General features: G+C 36.3%; 7 protein-coding genes across 7 annotated transcripts; 6 read left to right on the top strand and 1 right to left on the bottom strand.

The window, feature by feature from the left end:
• Nucleotides 1–396: 396 nt before the first annotated feature.
• Nucleotides 397–2,883, top strand: AC631_02573 (uncharacterized protein; the record flags this gene model as incomplete). Its single annotated transcript, XM_015611403.1, has 1 exon — nt 397–2,883. One exon carries the CDS (start codon nt 397–399, stop codon nt 2,881–2,883), a length of 2,487 nt encoding a protein of 828 aa, XP_015467801.1.
• Nucleotides 2,884–3,066: 183 nt separating this feature from the next.
• AC631_02572 (ATP-dependent RNA helicase) lies at nt 3,067–6,258 on the top strand (the record flags this gene model as incomplete). Its single annotated transcript, XM_015611402.1, has 1 exon — nt 3,067–6,258. One exon carries the CDS (start codon nt 3,067–3,069, stop codon nt 6,256–6,258), a length of 3,192 nt encoding a protein of 1,063 aa, XP_015467800.1.
• Nucleotides 6,259–6,448: 190 nt separating this feature from the next.
• Nucleotides 6,449–8,722, top strand: GYP7 (Gyp7p; the record flags this gene model as incomplete). Its single annotated transcript, XM_015611401.1, has 1 exon — nt 6,449–8,722. One exon carries the CDS (start codon nt 6,449–6,451, stop codon nt 8,720–8,722), a length of 2,274 nt encoding a protein of 757 aa, XP_015467799.1.
• A 269-nt stretch (nt 8,723–8,991) lies between these two features.
• On the top strand, nt 8,992–10,221 carry AC631_02570 (putative serine/threonine-protein phosphatase; the record flags this gene model as incomplete). The annotated part of the gene is made up of 1 exon (XM_015611400.1): nt 8,992–10,221. The coding sequence occupies one exon, from the start codon at nt 8,992–8,994 to the stop codon at nt 10,219–10,221; it is 1,230 nt and encodes a 409-aa protein (XP_015467798.1).
• Nucleotides 10,222–10,678: 457 nt separating this feature from the next.
• RAP1 (DNA-binding transcription factor) lies at nt 10,679–12,532 on the top strand (the record flags this gene model as incomplete). The annotated part of the gene is made up of 1 exon (XM_015611399.1): nt 10,679–12,532. The coding sequence occupies one exon, from the start codon at nt 10,679–10,681 to the stop codon at nt 12,530–12,532; it is 1,854 nt and encodes a 617-aa protein (XP_015467797.1).
• Nucleotides 12,533–12,797: 265 nt separating this feature from the next.
• On the bottom strand, nt 12,798–13,916 carry MP65 (putative family 17 glucosidase; the record flags this gene model as incomplete). Its single annotated transcript, XM_015611398.1, has 1 exon — nt 12,798–13,916. The coding sequence occupies one exon, from the start codon at nt 13,914–13,916 to the stop codon at nt 12,798–12,800; it is 1,119 nt and encodes a 372-aa protein (XP_015467796.1).
• Nucleotides 13,917–15,959: 2,043 nt separating this feature from the next.
• On the top strand, nt 15,960–19,841 carry AC631_02567 (ubiquitin-specific protease; the record flags this gene model as incomplete). Its single annotated transcript, XM_015611397.1, has 1 exon — nt 15,960–19,841. The coding sequence occupies one exon, from the start codon at nt 15,960–15,962 to the stop codon at nt 19,839–19,841; it is 3,882 nt and encodes a 1,293-aa protein (XP_015467795.1).
• Nucleotides 19,842–19,874: the final 33 nt, after the last annotated feature.

Genomic DNA, 19,874 nt, shown 5'->3' with positions numbered 1-19,874 from the left:
GTTTCCTAAATATAAGGTAATAGCAGCTAATAATAATTACATACAATGGTCGATTGTATGCTAATAGCAGTGCCGGCTGATCTACTAGTGATGCTTTTGAGCATAACAACATCATCACTTGGAGTAGCCGTTTTAACAAGCCAGACTATGACTATTGCATTGCTTCTATTCATTATTGGAGGATATATTAGTGGTGTTTCATTGCTTATTAAGATATTGTTTAGACTGAATCTAACCCCTTTATTTTTGATATTCCAACTCATAGCACACATTTTTCAAATTGTCACAGGTATCATCTTCTGCATCAACATTATTCACGACCGTTTGGATTTTTCAAAAGGATTCAGAGGTTGGGAAGTAACTTTGCCCACTATATTCATTATAAATGTCTTTTTCATGGCCATTTCACTAGTATTACATCTCATTGTATTTTTGCAAGGAGGTCCAGAGGAAATAGAAGACTTCGACTTGGAAAAGGATGCTGTTTCTCTGTCAGACTCCTTCCTAGAGTCACAAATCACCCATGCTCATCCTATTCAAGAAGATAATCTACCCCAAAATTTGAATATAGAAGATCAAAAAGTATCGAAGAAAATATCGGATCAGACGTTGGTTGAAGGACCGATTTACGATACTGTGGTCAAAAATAAATTGAATATCAACACGAACAATGATTCAGCATATTTTATGGACTATCCTCCGAATGATGATACATCGGATTACCTGTACTATACTAACAAGAATTGGATGGATTCCAATACAAATTTAAATTCGTTGAAGCTTTCAACCAATTTCACTAACATTCCTATACCCGAAACACCTACTAAATCACTTGCCAAAAAGACCAGTTTTGGGTTATTTAGGATGAGCCCAAGAGCGATAGATTCAAATAGCAAACTTGCCAATGACAAACAGAATATGATAAGTGGATTGAAACAGTCGAAGAGCGTTCCGAATTTTGTGAAAACAACAAACCTTGATCACTATAGAAGTGCTAACAACAAAAAGTCAAAATTTGAGCCCATTCCGGATTTAAACACGTTAGACATAAATAAATTAAACCAAAACTGTTCTCAAGTCATAACCCCTGTGAATTACACACATGATCAAAATTTTGGCTTCAAGAGTGACGAATCTAACACTAACAGATATAGACGAGTTTCATTGATAGAGTCTAATTGTAATGACATCCTTCATGGCGAAAATAATAGCCCAATTGATGGCAGCAGATATCTCGTAAAAAGATCTAAATCAACTAGTTATATTGGTGGGAAATCTAGAAAAACGAATAAAGAAGAAAGACGGAAGTCAATACACGATGAAAAAATATTTCTTCGAAATGTTAATGAATCCTTGTTGCCAGCAGTATTAAAAAGTGGTGAAAGTCCCATAATGGAATTGAAAAGGCAACAAGAAACATTGGGTAAAAAGACAGAGGAGCAGAATAAGAGTCCTCTCAGTCACAAAGGTAGTCCGAAACATTCTTCCAATTTACAAAAGGATCTTGTATCAGGTTTAAGCACTGTTGGTGAAGCTGATCTGAGTGACGTAGAAAAAGCCAATAGTAATGAAGCCACAGATACAGAGTATTCGAATTTACCGTTTATATCTGAATTTGATGAGCCAATTGATCAGGAAAGATTCAAAGGATTTGATCAGGATATAGCAGTTGTTGAAGAAGAGCCAGTTGAAATCTTCAAAAAGACTCCGAAGAAAAAAGGTACCTATCAATTTAATGAGTTTAATTACAGAAAGGAAACCACAAACCAATCGGGTCAAGAAAAAGAAGATGAACAAACACCTGAAGATTACTATAAATCCTTAAATGGTCTAGAAAAAATTCCGAAATCCAGTTCCACTTCGAATATCATATGGAAGCAAGAATCAAAGGAAAATGAGACTTCAAGCTCTATGAATCATATCTCCCTAAAGGATTGGGATAGTAACTCAACAAAATGGAATGAACATAGAACTAGATCTGGTGCAAACTTGAATATTGCTGGCATTACAAGATTAGTAAGCGATCAAAACTTAAGATCTATGAGTGACGGTAGTAATTCAGTAATACCTGCTGATATAGATTTATTACCGCCCTTAGAATATCGGCTTGATAATATCGACAACTTGAGTGATATATATAGTACTACAGGTAGTACTAAAGGAACGGAGCTCAACCGTTCTTTCACTTCTTTGAATAGATCCTCAAGTGCTCCATCATTACACACATATAGAGAACCATACACTGGAATAGATGGTACACATAGTGATTCTCGTGAATCAAAGAGTTTGTCTATAAAATCTCTGGAAGACACATTACATCACGTTAACACTATTGCAGAACGACACACTGTTTCAACAGCAAGCTCCTCGCCAATTAAGAAGTTTTTTCAAGAGAGCCCAAAACGTTTAAATGTGATTTTTAAAAGAAAACCAATGACTAGTAGGTATAGTCTCGATTTGAGTTCATTGAAAGATCCTAATATTAATTCGAATCACAAGCATACAAGTTCTTTGGCTTCAAATCAGTTTTCCATGTATTCCACTAAATCATCAAAATCAAGTTCCCCGAGAAAGTCTTTCAGGGCCCTACTTAGGTCGCCTAGTAAGCTTCAGACCCCGAGCCCTATAGAACCGACTTTTGCAGAAGAATCCAACGCAACTTCCCAGAATAATTTATTCAACACCAATGATGATGGTTGTCTGATATATATGACTGAGAATGCATTAAGCTTCTGGGATTTGGATACTGCTCATAGTTCAGATAGATCAAGAGTTAGTTCAATTCCAAGCGCAGTAATTGGGGAATATGATAGAGAAAAATGGAGAACTTTAAAAGCATTACAAAACCAAGAAAAAGTCTCTCTCGAAAGAGTTGAAGCGTAATTATATATATCTAGATATTTCTAAACTTTATAGACCTAAATTGCATTAATCTACACTATTAAATTTGTATTCGATGAGTTCAATTTTTTTTTTTTTTTTAAATCGCAGACATAATATCATTTGAAAAATAAATATATTATATCTATACTCTTTGCATTATTCACATATTCACATATTATCGAGATGGATGGTGAAGATTTGTTTGACGTCTTTGACGAAGCACCTTCCAATGCTCCTCCAGTAATACAAACAGAAACAAATCCAAAGAATGAGGCTTCAAGCAAGAAGCGTCAAGCTTCAGAAGAACCTGAAGAGAATGGCGGAGAAAAACAAGCTAAGAAAGAGAAGAAAACTGAAAAGAAGCAAGACGAAAAATCCAAATCTAAACAAGATATCACTCCAGTTGTTTTCGATGCTGTCGAAATTGAAGCTTCAAGAGAGGTTGCTGCCTCTGATGGATTAATGGGAAAAACGTCTGATGCAAAGCCAGCACAATTACAGTTGAGACATCAAGTTAGACATCAAGTTGCTATTCCACCTGAATATCCATATGTTCCTATTGGTGAACATAAAAGACAAAATGAGGCAAGAACGTATCCTTTCGTTTTGGACCCGTTCCAAGATACAGCTATTTCGTGTATTGATAGAAGCGAATCCGTATTGGTATCAGCCCATACTTCTGCCGGTAAAACAGTAGTTGCAGAATATGCTATAGCCCAGTCTTTAAGAGAAAAGCAAAGAGTAATTTATACCTCTCCAATCAAGGCATTGAGTAACCAAAAATACAGAGAATTATTAGCAGAATTTGGTGACGTAGGTTTAATGACTGGTGATGTTACTATTAATCCTGATGCGGGTTGTTTAGTTATGACTACAGAAATTTTACGTAGTATGTTGTACAGAGGTTCCGAGGTTATGAGAGAAGTTGCTTGGGTAATCTTTGATGAGGTTCATTATATGAGAGATAAGGCTCGTGGTGTTGTTTGGGAAGAAACAATTATCTTATTGCCAGATAAGGTTCATTATGTTTTTCTTTCAGCTACTATTCCAAATGCAATGGAATTCGCTGAATGGATTGTCAAAATCCATGCACAACCATGTCATGTCGTTTATACAGATTTCCGTCCAACTCCATTACAGCATTATTTGTTCCCTGCGGCAGGAGATGGTATTCATTTGGTTGTTGATGAAAAAGGGACTTTCAGAGAAGAAAATTTCCAAAAAGCTATGGCTTCTATAAGTGATAATGTCGGTGATGATCCATCATCTGCTGATAAGTCAAAAGGTAAAAAGGGACAGACTTATAAAGGGGGTAATAAGGATGGTAAGTCAGATATTTACAAAATTGTTAAAATGATCTATATGAAAAGATATAACCCAGTTATTGTTTTCTCTTTCTCCAAAAGAGATTGTGAGTCATTGGCTTTGAAAATGTCAAAGTTAGATTTCAATACTGACGATGAAAGAGAAGCTTTAACTAAAATATTCAATAATGCAATTGAATTATTACCTGATGCTGATAAGGAACTTCCCCAAATTAAGAATATCTTGCCCTTATTGAGACGTGGTATTGGTATCCATCATTCTGGATTATTACCAATTTTAAAGGAAATTATTGAAATTTTATTCCAAGAGGGGCTCTTGAAGGTTTTGTTTGCTACTGAAACGTTTTCAATTGGTCTTAATATGCCTGCTAAAACAGTCGTCTTCACTTCTGTGCGTAAATGGGATGGTAAAGGGTTCCGTTGGGTTTCTGGAGGTGAATATATTCAAATGTCTGGTAGAGCAGGTCGTCGTGGTCTAGATGATCGTGGTATTGTTATTATGATGATTGATGAAAAAATGGAGCCACAAGTTGCAAAAGGAATGGTTAAGGGTCAAGCAGATAGATTAGATTCAGCCTTCCATTTAGGATATAATATGATCTTGAATTTGATGAGAGTTGAAGGTATTTCTCCAGAGTTCATGTTGGAAAGCTCATTCTATCAATTTCAGAATGCAGCATCAGTTCCTGTATTAGAGAAGAACTTGCAGGAATTAACTTTGAAATCGAATAGCATTCAGATTGATGATGAAGCAACTGTCAAAGAGTATTATGATTTGAAAAAGCAATTTGATATATATCAAGACGATGTTCGCCAAGTAGTTACCCATCCTGGCCATATTTTGCCATTCTTACAACCAGGAAGAGTTATAAAAGTTAAGGTGGGCGATATGGATTATGGTTGGGGTATGGTCACATCATTTTCAAAGAGAACCAATAAGAGAAACCCATCTCAAACATACAGCGATCACGAAGCATATATCGTGAACGTTTTTGTTTACACTATGTTTGTTGACTCACCAGTTAATTTAATAAAGTCATTTAATCCAGACCTTCCAATTGGTATAAGACCAGCTAAGGTGGGTGAAAAATCTAGAGCAGAATACATCCCAATAACTTTGGATTCCATTGAAAAGATCAGCAGTGTTAGATTAAGAGTTCCTGATGAATTCAAGAGTTCAAGTGCTAAAAAGAATTTGTTAAAGACCATGAAGGATTTACCAAAGAGACTTCCTGATGGTATTCCATTAATGGACCCAATTGAGAGTATGAAAATCGATGACAATGAATTTAAATTACTATTGAGAAAGATAGATGTTTTAGAATCCAAGATGTTAAGTAATCCTCTTCATGAATCCGTTAGATTGAAAGATTTATATGAAAAATATAGTGAAAAGGTAGAAATTGAGAACAAAATAAAGTCACTTAAGGACAAAATATTGGAAGCTCAAGCAGTAATTCAATTGGATGACTTGAGACATAGAAAGAGAGTTCTTAGAAGATTGGGGTTCACTACACAGAATGATATCATTGAATTAAAAGGTAGAGTTGCTTGCGAAATCAGTACTGGAGATGAATTATTATTGACCGAATTGATCTTTAATGGTACATTTAATGACTTAACTTGTGAGCAATGTGCATCGTTGTTATCATGTTTTGTCTTCCAAGAAAAGGCTAAAGAAGTTCCTAGATTAAAACCTGAATTAGCTGAGCCATTGAAGTCGATGCAAGATATGGCTAGTAAGATTGCTAAGGTCTTTAAGGAATGTAAGATAGAGCTCGTTGAAAAGGAATATGTTGAATCTTTCAGACCAGAATTGATGGAAGTTACATATGCATGGTGTAAAGGTGCCTCTTTTACTCAAATTTGTAAGATGACTGATGTCTACGAAGGTTCCTTGATCAGAATGTTCAAGAGATTAGAAGAAATGTTGAGACAAATGGTAACTGCAGCTAAGACAATTGGTAACGCCGAATTAGAAGAAAAGATGGAAAAATCAATGGAATTAGTCCATAGAGATATTGTTTCAGCTGGTTCATTATATCTTTAGATATTCACTGATGTATATTTTATGTATAATAGTAATATTGATGAAAAATTCAAGTCATTAGTTAGAGAGCACTGCGCCAAAAATTCTATGTAGGTAATTTTTTCTATCTCTTATCATTTTGCCTCCTCTAAAGCAATAATTAACTTTTACTATATTAATTTATATTTTGTTCACTGTGGGTAAGAATAACATGCCAGTTAATAAGCAAGCTACAAGAAAGAAAAGCATATCGAGCAATGAAGTTGAGTTGCTCTATACCAAATCTAAAGCATACCTTCACCCCACAACCTCGAAGAAGGATAATATACCAGGATATTTGTCATTAAGTAGAAGTGCTAATGCAGCTAACAGGGATATTATAATCTCGTTTATGTCTGAAAAGCAATTATCAAGTGAAGAATTGAAGGCATATGAAAATGTTGATATTGCAGATTTGCAAGATGATTTGGAAGCATTGAAGCTTGGAGGTACAAACAGTAGATCATCCGGTAAGCAAAGTTTGAACGTAGTTTCGAAACCTCCAACTTCAAGCGCTTTTGGGCTTTGTTTCAGCATTCCGATATCATATGTCTATTCCATTCAAGTCCGGAAACCATCCGTGGGATGGTGGTTCGGATCGATAATAATTAATACCCAAGATGGAGAAAAGTTACCCATTGTATTTTTCCACGACGATGAATCTCCTTCAACGTTAAAGAATCAAAAAGTCAGAAATCAAAGGTTCGATCCTTTCGGTGATAATGGTGAAATGTACTGGGGAGGGCAAGATTTTATGAATGCATTAGGAAAGTTTGCAGATGTTCAAAAATCAAGTGTGGAACCATCGGTATATTTAATTAATCCCGAATCTAATGACTTGAGAAATTTTGCCCCATTTAAAGAATCTAAGACAGCTAAAAAAGAAGGCAATTCTGAACCATTCAAATTACCGGATGTTAACAAGTTTCTTGCAAATGCTAAATGGAAGGTTTTGGAAACTGTTGCTACCTTTTCAGCTAAAACTCGAAACCAGGTACTTGATCTTGTTGATGAAAATGCCCCTATGCCAATTAAACAGATTATAAATAAACCAGAAGTTCAAAAAATTGGAAATGAATTTGATAGCGCTAGGGTTTATTTAGCAAAATGGGCAGCACAAGTTAAAGAAGAAGCAGAAGAGGCACACAGGAAATATCAATTGGATGACGAGATCTATAACAAGATTAATAAAGAGTTAGGTGTAGGATCAAGTACAGAAATCTTGACCGATGAAGAGGTAAGTAGAACTTCTCGAAGGAAACCCCTCAGCAAGGTTGAATGGGAAGGTTTATTTGATTTTTCAGGCAGACTAGTTATTTCCATAGATGAAGTTAAAGACAGAATCTTTCATGGAGGGCTAGAAGATTGCGTAAGAGGAGAAGCATGGCTATTTTTACTTAATGTATATCCATGGGATTCTTCATCTGAAGAAAGAGTCACCTTGCGCAATAGCTTTCAGACAGCTTACGAAGAAATAAAGTTAAAATGGGTTAATGACGAAGATAAAAGAAATACAGAATTTTGGAAAGACCAGAAACACAGGATTGAAAAAGATATCAATCGTACTGACCGTAACTTAGCAATTTTTCAAAACAAGAAGAAAGTTTCTATTTCAAGTATGGGAAGTGATCAATTGCCAACAACAAGAGAGTCGTCACCAGAAACTCCGGACGAAGCTGATGATGACGAATTTGATGTTTCTAATATCACGAATTCCCATTTATTTAAGATGAGAGAAATATTGTTGACTTACAATGAACATAACGTTAATTTGGGATATGTTCAGGGGATGACAGATTTGTTGTCACCATTATATGTAACATTTCAAGACGAGTCCTTGACATTCTGGGCTTTTGTGAACTTTATGGATCGTATGGAACGGAACTTTCTTCGTGATCAATCTGGAATGAAGAACCAAATGCTCACTTTGAATGAATTGGTTCAGTTCATGTTACCAGACTTATTTAAGCACTTAGAAAAATGTGAATCGACAGATCTATATTTCTTCTTCCGCATGCTACTAGTCTTGTTCAAACGCGAATTCGAATGGTCCAACGTACTTTCCCTATGGGAAATCTTGTGGACTGATTATTATTCCAGCCAGTTCCATCTTTTTTTCGCCTTGGCAGTATTGAGCGACAATGAACGAATCATAAGACAAAATCTAGGCCGGTTCGACGAGGTCCTCAAATATATGAACGACCTTTCTATGAACATGAACTTGAATCATTTATTGATACGTGCAGAATTGCTCTTTTTGAGATTCAGAAGAATGATCGATATTATCGACAGGGAAAATTCCTTGAAAAAGATAAATAATCCCGGAATCTACGACGATTCCAATGATTCATTAATCAAAATTAGCCCTGCATTAAGAGAATTATTATCAAAGAAGCTTGTAATTCAAAAAGAGACAGAAAGACCTGAGGGGGTGGGTGGAGGTTAAATTCATCCATTGATCAATTCATCATTCATTTAATTTTATTATTTCTTTAGTTACTAATGTCTGTTCAAAACCTATAATATACTATTGACGTTATATTGTTTTCAGTTATATAGCATTCATACATATGTCAAATTTAATGAAGTACACGTGCAGTCTAACTCATCGCCCAACGCCATTTGCGATACTATTATATATTCGCTTAAATTCCATTATTATGCGCATCCAATATTACGATTTGTGGACGGTTCTTACAAGCTCAGAGGGTTATCATGAGTGCTAAGAAACCGTTGAATAACGAGTCGTATCAGATTTATGGAGAAGAGGATGATGACTACTACTATGAAGAGGAATATGTAATGAGTAAACCTGTAAAAATAACGGTATATGGGTTATTCGTTTGTGTTTGTGTTGGATGCATTTGGTTTTTTGCTATTTTTTTACCAGGTTACTTTATACCTGAGGCGAGAGATTTGGAGGGTATAACTAAGGTCACGGACTTGTCAGTTGCATTGAGACCATTAAACGAGGGTCGAGTCAAGAAATTGGGGTTGTGGGACGGTGCGAGAGATGCCTATGATAATGACGGTGAGACACGGGATAACGAAAGTGAAAGTGACGAGGAACTTGAAATCGGAGAGAGTGGAAACGATATGGAAGGTGACGTGGAGATTGACCTGAAAAGAGTCGTTGAGAGAATAATACTCATTGGCGATGTTCATGGACATTATACAAAGCTTCGGAAGTTACTTCGAAAACTTAACTTCAGACGTCGCACTGACCATGTACTCATGTTGGGAGATTTCATTGCCAAGGGACCCGATTCTATCAAGGTTTTAGAATTTGCAATCGATAATAATATCGATTGCATACTTGGAAACCATGAATTATACGTCTTACGGAACTATGCTCAATTTCACCAATTAGATGCGCCTATGTTCGTCAAAGACGAAGCAGATATAGGTATCGAAGGTCTGTTTAATGAGGATCCTGAATATCTTTTGGCGAAGAAATTAGAGCCTCATCATATTGATTATATTAATAAGTGTCTGGTAATCAAAAAACTAGGCAAAGTACCATTGCATGGTCCAAATCAAGATGGTGGCTTCAAATACACCAATGGGGTTGCTGTACATGGCGGTGTCCGTTGGGACTTACCTTTCGAAGAACAAGATTCCGAGAAGTGTTTGGAAATGAGATCTTATATCGGCCCTTACTTTAACGAGTCGACTGACGATCCATTCGAAGAAAATGCCGTGTCGTGGTCTAAAATATGGAACAAGAAACAAAAGGAAATACCTAAGAAAGATGCCCACGTTGTTTATTACGGCCATGATGCCAGAAGAGGCCTTATGTTAAAGAAATACTCCAAGGGACTCGATACTGGCTGTTTCAAAGGTGGTCGCCTAACATCGATGGTCATTTGGAACGAAAAAATTACCACCTCCAAAGGTGAATCAAAAATTTTGCATAAAGAAAAAATAGTCAGCGTTTCGTGCTAGCTTCCTTCTAGTACAGCATATCTTATTTTATTTTACAATAGCTATATAGTTTGGACAGTAATGTCCCAATATTATTTATATTCATGAATTCTTAAATACATATTCATTAGAGCTTATTTGTTACTTTGCTGGCAATTCAGTTTTATCCGTATAATTTTATATCTTCACTCAACATCTCAAAATTTCTAATATTTTTAATATCGCTACATGAAAATTTAGCCATTTATATTAACTATCAGATATTTGTATATTTACCTTAGTATGTTTCAAAAATGCTGGCTATTGCCAATGGTTCCAGGATTTTGCAGCTGGGTGTACTTGTGTTTTCCCAATTGATCAACAAATTGGGTCATGCACGCTTATTGTGTTAAAACATCAAAACACCTCCTTTTGTTTTTATGTTATTCTTCTTTAATTATCCATATAATTATATGAAATAAATAAATAAATCTTGATTATGAGTTTTCATACCATTGAGTATTCAGCTGGGATGGTTTCGCCTAGTTCGAACAACCAATTAGCGCTTGGAAATGTGCAAAGTGGAGCGGCCGCGTCGCATGGGATTTTTACGTACGATGGAGGTATTCCTATGCTATTTTTCGTCCCATTTAACGACCCAAATAGATACGAGTACAAGCAGAAGATAATTAGTCATGGGGGAATTATCACGGATACCGAACCTAACGAGTCTACTGGTAATAGAATTATATTGTTAAGTTCGTTTAATATAAGGGGACAATTATGCTTCAAGTTGAGTTTTATTGACGACTCCATTAAGAATAATGGGGTTTGCGATTTGAGTAATTATAAGTATCAGATTCCAGAGGTATACGATCCATCTAGTATTTCTGGCCAAAATAAGATTATCAAGATTAATTCAGAAGGCGATGGGGCAGGTCAGAATGACGCAGCAGCATTTTCAAATGTGATTAGCAGAAATGTTAGACCACCACCGATGAGAACATCACGCCGGTTCAATGACTTGAAAGATGAATATATTTTGAAGCAGATTAGATTAAATCCAAGACTAAGAAATAGTCATAAGTTCTTTGACGGTTTAGCAACTCATGACGTTTTAAAAGGTCACACTGGTAACTCAATTAGAAGTAGATATAGAAATCACTTAGAGTCTAGGTTGGCATATGTTTATAAAACCGATGAAGATGGTGCATTGATTAAATCTGCCGATGGAAAGAATATTAGGGAAAGTCTTGAAAATTTACCCAAGACTTTGAAGAATAGGTTTACGGCATTAGAGGATTTCAACTTGTGTACTGAGTTAATTGAGTATAGCAGACAAAAATATTACGAAGATTTAGAGTCTGGTGCAGTTGAAAAGGACGAAGATGGTAAGCCAAAGCCTTTTGACTTATATCAAGAATTCACAGCGCCAGTGTCATTCTTTACAATGATGGCCAAAACTTATCCCAGTCACTCATACCATTCATGGAGAGATAGATACAGAAAGTTTGTTCGCCAATATGGCGCACAGAAATATATTGATGATTATAATAGATCAATTCAAAATGGTGAAACTCCCGAACAAATGAAGAATTTCACCGGGAAAAAGGCAGGGCTAACCAGGGGATTTAAAGAATTGATTGGATCGAGCTACAATGATAATTACAGAGCATTGCCATCAAACGAAAATGCCAGAGATGATGAAACAATAGATGAAAAAATAAAACAGATAAGATCTTCGGATTATGAAGGAGCTGCAGGGAATGTTGGTGAAATTCAGGAAGCTGAAGGGGGACCAAATAATGATCTTGAGCAAGTAATTGAATCACAATCGCAACCAGAATCACAATCACAAGGTCAAGGCGGATCCGTTCTTGAATCTCAATCGACATCACAGATGTGGTCGAATTTCGATATTAAATACCTCCCTCAAGGCATTACGCTTGAAGATTTATTTAACAAAAACTTTTATAAAATTGCACCTAGTGAAATAAGTTCAAAGGTGGAAACAATCTTAAACGATATCGAGCTATCTGCTCCAGCTTTATTGCTTAAATCATTCAATGAAATAGGTATTAATGACGTTTTTACAGCTCATTTAATTATGGCGTCCTCTGGAGATATTGTGAATATGCAAGTGTTCATTGATAAATTTTTGGATTTGATTCCACATTTGCAGGAAGATCAACTTTACGACGGGTTACAAATCGAGGATACGGATGGTATATGGACCAATAAACTTGACAGTTATTTACTCAGTGGTTCGAAACAGGACATGAAGAAATTACAAGCAATTCAAAGTCCACATTCCATCGATGCTAGAAGACTTTTCCTTGAAAAATTTGCCTGATTATGGTTAGATGTTTATTTTGTCAGATCAAAATATATAGTAATAGGCTTATATATTAGTGTATTATAATGTATAATATTGTTTAATGTTCAAACATACTTCATTTAAGTCTAATTGTTTTATTGCAAAGGCAGTTCTACAAAGCGATTAGTAAATAATATTTATTACTTGGGATATCAAAACAAGAAACAATAATATAACAAAAATAAAAGTAGAGTAGAACTCATAACTCGAAATAAATCAGAAAATTTTACCGACTACGAATTTAAGAAGAGTAGATACCCCAGTACTTTTCAGCATTGTAGGCACCATCAGCCTTCCATAAATCGTTGAAGGCAGTGAATAAAGTGACAGCATCACCACAGGTATCCTTGATGGAGTCAATAGCAGACTTTTGGTTAGAAGTAGATGGGACGGCAACACCATTGCTGTCACCCTTTGATGGCCAACCGGTTTCAGTAATGAAAACATCCTTGCTACCACCACAGGCAGTAGCAACTCTTTGGATTTGTTGTAAGACCCATGTACCAGCTTGTTCAGCAGAGACGTGACCATCGAAGAAAGCGTGAGCGTTAACAGCAATGTAATCAGAGTGGTCACATAAGTCTGGGTTGTTAATGACAGCAATGAAAGTGTCAACAGAAACAACCTTACCAGTGTAACCGGCACTCTTTAAAGCAGCCTTACCGGTCTTAACGTATTCACCAATTTGAGAGGCGGTAGCTTCACCGTTGTTGACTAATTCGTTACCGATGGAAACGGTGTAAATGTCATCCCATGAACCACTGGACTTGACAGCAGAAGCTAAGCTTTCAATACCAGACTCAATGTTGCTAACATCGTAAATACCAGCGAAAACCTTTTGGGAAGAAGTCTTGGCAGATAAGACTTGAGCAACTTGGTCACAGTCAACACCGTACAATCTGATAATGTCGAAACCGGAAAGTTGGGAGACTTCCTTTTGGATTTGAGAAGATGACTTACAGCCACCATCGTTGGAGTAAGGAGTATAAGTGATACCCTTGGCACCACCAGCACCGACACCGGAAGAAGAAGATTCAGAACCGCTGCTTGAAGATGAAGCACCAGTGGATTCAGAAGCAGAACCGGTGGTGGTTTGAGTTTCAAAAGTAGATGGGTTGCTGAAACTGCTTGGTCTAATTTGAGCAGCTTCGGTGGCAGAAGTAACATCAACAGCAGAGGTACTGACTTGAATTGGTTCGGTGTAAGTGTTGGCACCAACAGTGACCTTAACGACACTGGTTTGGGTGACAACCTTAACATCCTTCTTTTCCATCTTGTGTTCGTGATGTTGATGTTGTTGTAATGGTTGGGCTAAAACGGCACCAACTAAAGCAGCGCTAACGAAAGACTTGAATAACATAATGTAACTAGTTGAATATATCTAGGTATTATCTAGGGATATAAAGATAATAAGGAACGACTGTAGAAATACCTGAGTAATATGAAGAAACAACCTAAACTAACAAACTAATTGAAAGGGATTTTGGCTTGTTTATAAAACGTGAAACCCGCCGACAAGGAAAATTTTCGCATCTGAAAATCGCTTGATTTTGTGTTTCGTTTATTTTTCATTTTGATTAGGAAGGCAAACCACGAATCTCGAATCGGGAGAAGCCACTAAAAAAAGGGAGGCTATTGTTTGAAATGGGAAGGTGCATATCTCCCGCAGGACGAAGAATACTATTATACTACCTATAAGAGTGTATGCGTCTGAGAACAGAGAAGGGGTAATATAAAGGACAAGGGGTGGGTGTATAGTAGTATTGTCAAAACAATTTAACGACTTATACGGAAGAGAAGTAAATAAATAAAACATTAGGGGTGTAGGGATGGTTGAGCCAACGATGAGAAGTAGATGGTATTGCGACAGTTACAGGATGGGATGTTTGAGACAGTACGAGACACTGCTGGACCGTCAATAGACTACCAGGAGGTCCATTTCGGTATATTACATTATCTTTGTCTACAAGTGCGTTTTCTGACGGCTAGGGCAGATCTAGGCTGCCGAGTTCTAAGTCAAATGCCGCTTGCGTGAAGCATCGAATGCAAATAAAAAATCATCGATACTGGACATCAGGCAGATATGGCTCGCTAATACCAAGATTTACAAGAGATATCGGTTCGTATCCGTACCCATTTTGGAGTTTACATGTCCCTATTGGTTGGTCTCAACGGTTTAAAATCAGACAATTTATCGAATTCATCTTTTAGGTTTGGTTGCACGTAGCTATGAGCGTGGGTATTGGGTTTTATGTATCTTATATATTTATTATTTGTGCGTTTCGGTATATGTAAGATCAAACTTTTTCCTAATCGGATAGATTGACAACCGGATTTGGTGGTGACCCGAATATAGGTCTATATAACCGGTGAAAGCCGAGGGCGACAATAGGCTCGGCGGAATATTAGGAGCTAATCGGGGTGAAGTGACATCATCAGGTTTTAGTATTGGTGCACGGGTGTAATGCTCTAATTACCGCACCTGGTGTTATTACGCACTTGAAACTGCACCGGCTTGGCGCAAGAATTGGTTAGGACCGCGGGGATGCGCCTATTGCGTTCAAAGTGCGACTGTAGCGAGTTGGCATGGCGGTATGGTTGCCCTGCGATTTCACGCTAAGGAGTCAAAGGGGGTGGTGGGTGTATGGGTTTCGCGACTCTGATGGCGGTTGCACAGTAGTGAGAATTTACACGAATCGAACGAGGCTGCGAAGAGGCTGCGAAACGGCAACGTATCAAGTACCTGCCACTGCCAACTTGAACTTGAACCTTGGGTTCGGTACCAGAATGATGCAGACTTGTAACATGTCGGTCAAGTGGGCTGGTGCAAGCATACCTCTGTGACGGGTGAGACAAATGCAACAGGAATGAGAGGCCATGTGAATGAATGGATCAAACAGAGAGAGATGGAATGTGTCAGTCGACTGACAAGACCTATGTGATATTTCGCTATTCATATAGATTCTCCGATGGACCGATGAGTGGTAAGTACAGTATAGTAATCTTCTAATGTTTGGTGCATTGGTTTCGCCATATAAACATCAATACACCACAAATACTTATAGTTGCTAATCACGAGGACATCATCACTAATTGACCCGATATATGATGACAGACCATGTATACCGTCATATCTATATAGTGATCCAGATACAAAGAGAGCTTATTAGTATCTTTTAGTAAGGGTGATTTATAGTATTTATCGCATTTGTTTAGAGTTAGAGCAATTGGTTGCATCTTACGATTATTACAATCCTACGAGTTTTAGTATCCTTATTTTTAAAAATATTAGAGGGTGCGATTTTATTTTAGTTTATCTAATTCATTTATAAGATCTAATATCAATTGAAAAGTGGCGGTTAACAAATCAGTGGATCCTGGTTCAAAAAGAAGTTTTTCAAACATGCTTAGCGAATCTCCTAGTGACAAGGAAAATATGATTGCGGAAGTCGATCCTGATAAGAAGCAATTTGCAGGCGATAATGAGGTGATTGAGATCGAGGATGATCCCATGGAGGTGGATTTAGATGACGACGATGACGATGACGATGATGAAGAAGATGAAGAAGACGATGAGGTTGTGATTGTGGATAATCCGACCAGTGTCAAGCAAACGACTTCACAACTTCCTGCGGCTAATCAGTTCAAGGAGTTAGCCGACCGGTTGATGAAGCCATTGCCAGACTATCCGGTAAAAGAGCAGGCGTATAATGTTTGGGAAATCAAGGATTGGTCTGCGTTAAAAGACGATAAAATTAGAGGCCCTAAGTTTACATGTGGAGGCTACGAATGGAACATCTTGTTATTCCCCAGAGGTAACAACAACAACCAATTGTCGCTTTATATAGAACCACATCCAATCAATCTTCCTGGGGAAGAGAAGAAGCAGTGGTACGTTTGTGCTAAGTTTGGTTTAGACTTGTGGAACCCAAATGATCCAACAGCTCATTACTCTAGTGGCTCATATCATAGATTCAATGAAAACGAAACCGATTGGGGGTTTTCATCATTGATTGATTTAAGACAATTGAAGTCTGTTTTGAAGGATCACAAGCGTCCTATCTTGGAAAACAACCAGATCAATATTACTGCTTATATTAAAGTCATCGACGACTCATCCACCGGAGTATTGTGGAGTACCTTTGGTGACTATGATTCGAAAAAGAGTACAGGGTATGTTGGTTTGAATAATCAGGGGGCTACATGTTATTTAAATTCATTATTACAATCCTATTTTACAACAAAAATATTCAGGAAATTGGTATACCAAATTCCAATTGACTTAAATAAAAATTTGTCCTCCGTTGCATTCTCATTACAAAAAATATTTTATCTTTTGCTGAATTCCAATGAGCCTGTCGGAACATTGGAGTTAACAAAATCGTTTGGTTGGGATTCTTCTGATGCATTTACCCAACATGATGTTCAGGAGTTGAACCGTATTTTGATGGATAAATTAGAAACTGCGATGAAATCTACTCCTATCGAGAGTTGTCTAAATGATATCTTTGTGGGTAAGATGAAATCCTATATCAAATGTTGCAATGTTCCTTACGAATCTTCTCGTGTCGAGGACTTCTGGGACATTCAATTAAATGTTAAGGGCTTCAAGAACTTACTGCAGGCATTTAAAAATTATATTGAAATTGAAATGTTAGAAGGCGAGAATAAATACCAAGCAGGTGATGAATATGGTTATCAAGATGCTAAAAAGGGTGTGGTCTTTGAATCATTTCCACCTGTCCTTCATTTACAATTGAAAAGATTCGAATATGACTTCATGGTGGATGACTTAGTAAAGATTGATGACTTCTATGAGTTTCCAGACTCAATTGACTTAAAGCCGTACCTTGATGAAGATTTGCCTACAGAAGTCAAAAATGGAAACTGGACTTATAAGCTACATGGTGTTTTGGTACATCAGGGTAGCATTTCTAATGGCCACTATTATGCTATGATCAAACCATATGCAAAGAAAGATACTTGGTTAAGGTTTGATGATGACAAGGTTTGGAAAGTTACACCTTACCAAGTTTTCCAAGAAAATTTTGGTGCCAGAGAATTGTCACCACAAGAATTTGCTAAATTATCAAGAGTCGATCAAAATGAAAATTTGGTTAGAAGGGCAACTTCTGCTTATATGTTGGTTTATTATCGTGAATGTGAATTAGATAAGATCTTGCCTGAAGATGAGGAGTCGATTAACAAAGTTATACCCAGTACTATTTCAAACCAAATAGAAAATGAACTAAAAGAATTGGAGAGTATTGAAAAGGCTAAACAAGAAGCGTTGTATTATTTAAATGTTAAATTTGTTACTCTGAAGAATTTTAACAACTTTAATGGTTTTGATTTATATCCTGATCCTACAATTCAAAAATTGTATGATGAATCTTTAGTTGATGAAAATACAGTACCTATTACATTAAAGGTTAAAAAGGATGATAGCTTTCTAAGCCTATATAAATTGATTGGAACTCAGCTAGGTTACATTAGTGATGACACAGATACTAATACCAAAGACTTTGTTAAGGATCTACCATTTAGATTGATCTTGATCAATCATCGTAATAATCATACAAATAGAACTGATGCACCTGTTCCAGATGAGTTAATGGATGCCACAATTAATTCTATATATTTAAAGTGCTTTAATAGGAAATACGATGAGATGGTATTCTATGTGGAAGAATTGAACAAGGATTTGAAAAATATAAACAAATTAATTAAAGCTGATTCCAACCCACCTGAGAATTTTTCTTTTAAAAAAGTCTTTCAAAATCTTGATTCAGTTCAGCATTTGAAATCGGGCCAATTCAAATTTGATGATATTTCGGATCAAACATCGTACAAGACAATATTCTTGAAATATTTTGATCCTATTTCGAATGATATTAAAGGTTTAACACATATTACTGTCGTCAAGGATGATATTATTGATTCATTGACTAAGCCTGTCAACAAGTTGTTAGGATTCCCTGAAGCAACAGTGTTGAATTTTTATGAAGAATTATCTCCATTGAAAATTGATAGTATTGATCCAGCTGTTACCTTTGAAAAGCAAGAATTAAGTAATGGGGATATTATATGTATTGAGGTTAATGACATTGATAAAATTCCAATAGGCGGCAAACATGCCAATGCTAAAGAATATTATAAATTCCTTTTCACTAGGTTACATATTCAAGTAAAACCTTTTAAGGCTGATGAAGAAGAAGAGGATAGTGATTTTGTTGTTGATGAGAATGATGTTGAAAATAATGATAATGATACTCTGACTGGTCCAAATAAAAAGGGTGTAGAGAAAGCACACAAACATAATGCTGCCTTTGACCTTTGGATTTCAACTCAATATAGTTACAATGAATTAGCCAAGGAGTTAGCAAATAAGTTAGGAAGCCATATTGACCCAGAGTACTTGAGGATTTTCATAGTGAATTACCAAGGTGTCAGATATCCTTTGAAAACTTCAAACCATTTATCACAGTTCTTCGCAAAGCTGGTGCCGGTTTCACAAATAACTACCTTTGAGTACGAAGTTTTAAACATTACGTTGAACGAATACGAGAATAAGAAGTCAATTAAGATTTACTGGTTGAATAATATTATTCAAAGCCAATTATTTGACTTTCTTATTCCTAAGGATGGTACGATATACGATTTAATGAATAAGCTATTAAATAAGGTTAATGTTCCAGAAAATCAATTAAATAATATCTTGGTGTGGGCCGGGCATGATCATAAATATACTGAGTTGATTAAATTTGACAGATCGATTGATTCTATTAATGATAACTTTGAATTGTATGCTGGAATTTTCCCAATCGAAGTGGAGATATTGGTAAACTATGATATGATTAAAAGTTTCAATGATAAGCCAATTAATATAGTTGATATTGAAGACGAAGATACTAAGCTGGAACTTTTAATGGCCAGAAACTTTTCTAAGAATTTAAACATGATTCCTGTGTTTCATTTTTACAAAAACAGTAATTACCATCATGGTATACCATTTGTTTTCCCTGTTTACCCAAATGAAAAGTTTGCCGATACAAAGAAAAGACTTCGTAAGAAGTTGGGCTTGGGTTTGCAAGCATTCGAAAAAGTTAAGTTCGCTCTAGCAGATTGCAACGACAAGGGTTGTTATATTGAACAAGGGAACCATGATTTAGTATTATACGACGAAATCGGTAAATATGAAAATTCTGTTTCTTTGGCTATAGACCACCCTGATAGATCTCCTCGTCGGATTTCTCAATTTGATAAAGGTATTTCAATTAAGTGATGTATTAGAAAAATAATTTATTTCGTCGTACAT

The sequence above is a fragment of the Debaryomyces fabryi genome (assembly GCF_001447935.2).
Source record: "Debaryomyces fabryi strain CBS 789 chromosome Unknown contig00046, whole genome shotgun sequence".
NCBI classification, from domain to species: Eukaryota; Fungi; Ascomycota; class Pichiomycetes; order Serinales; family Debaryomycetaceae; genus Debaryomyces; species Debaryomyces fabryi.
Note: the sequence above shows the minus strand (reverse complement) of the source record. Positions and strands in the feature narration are given on the sequence as shown.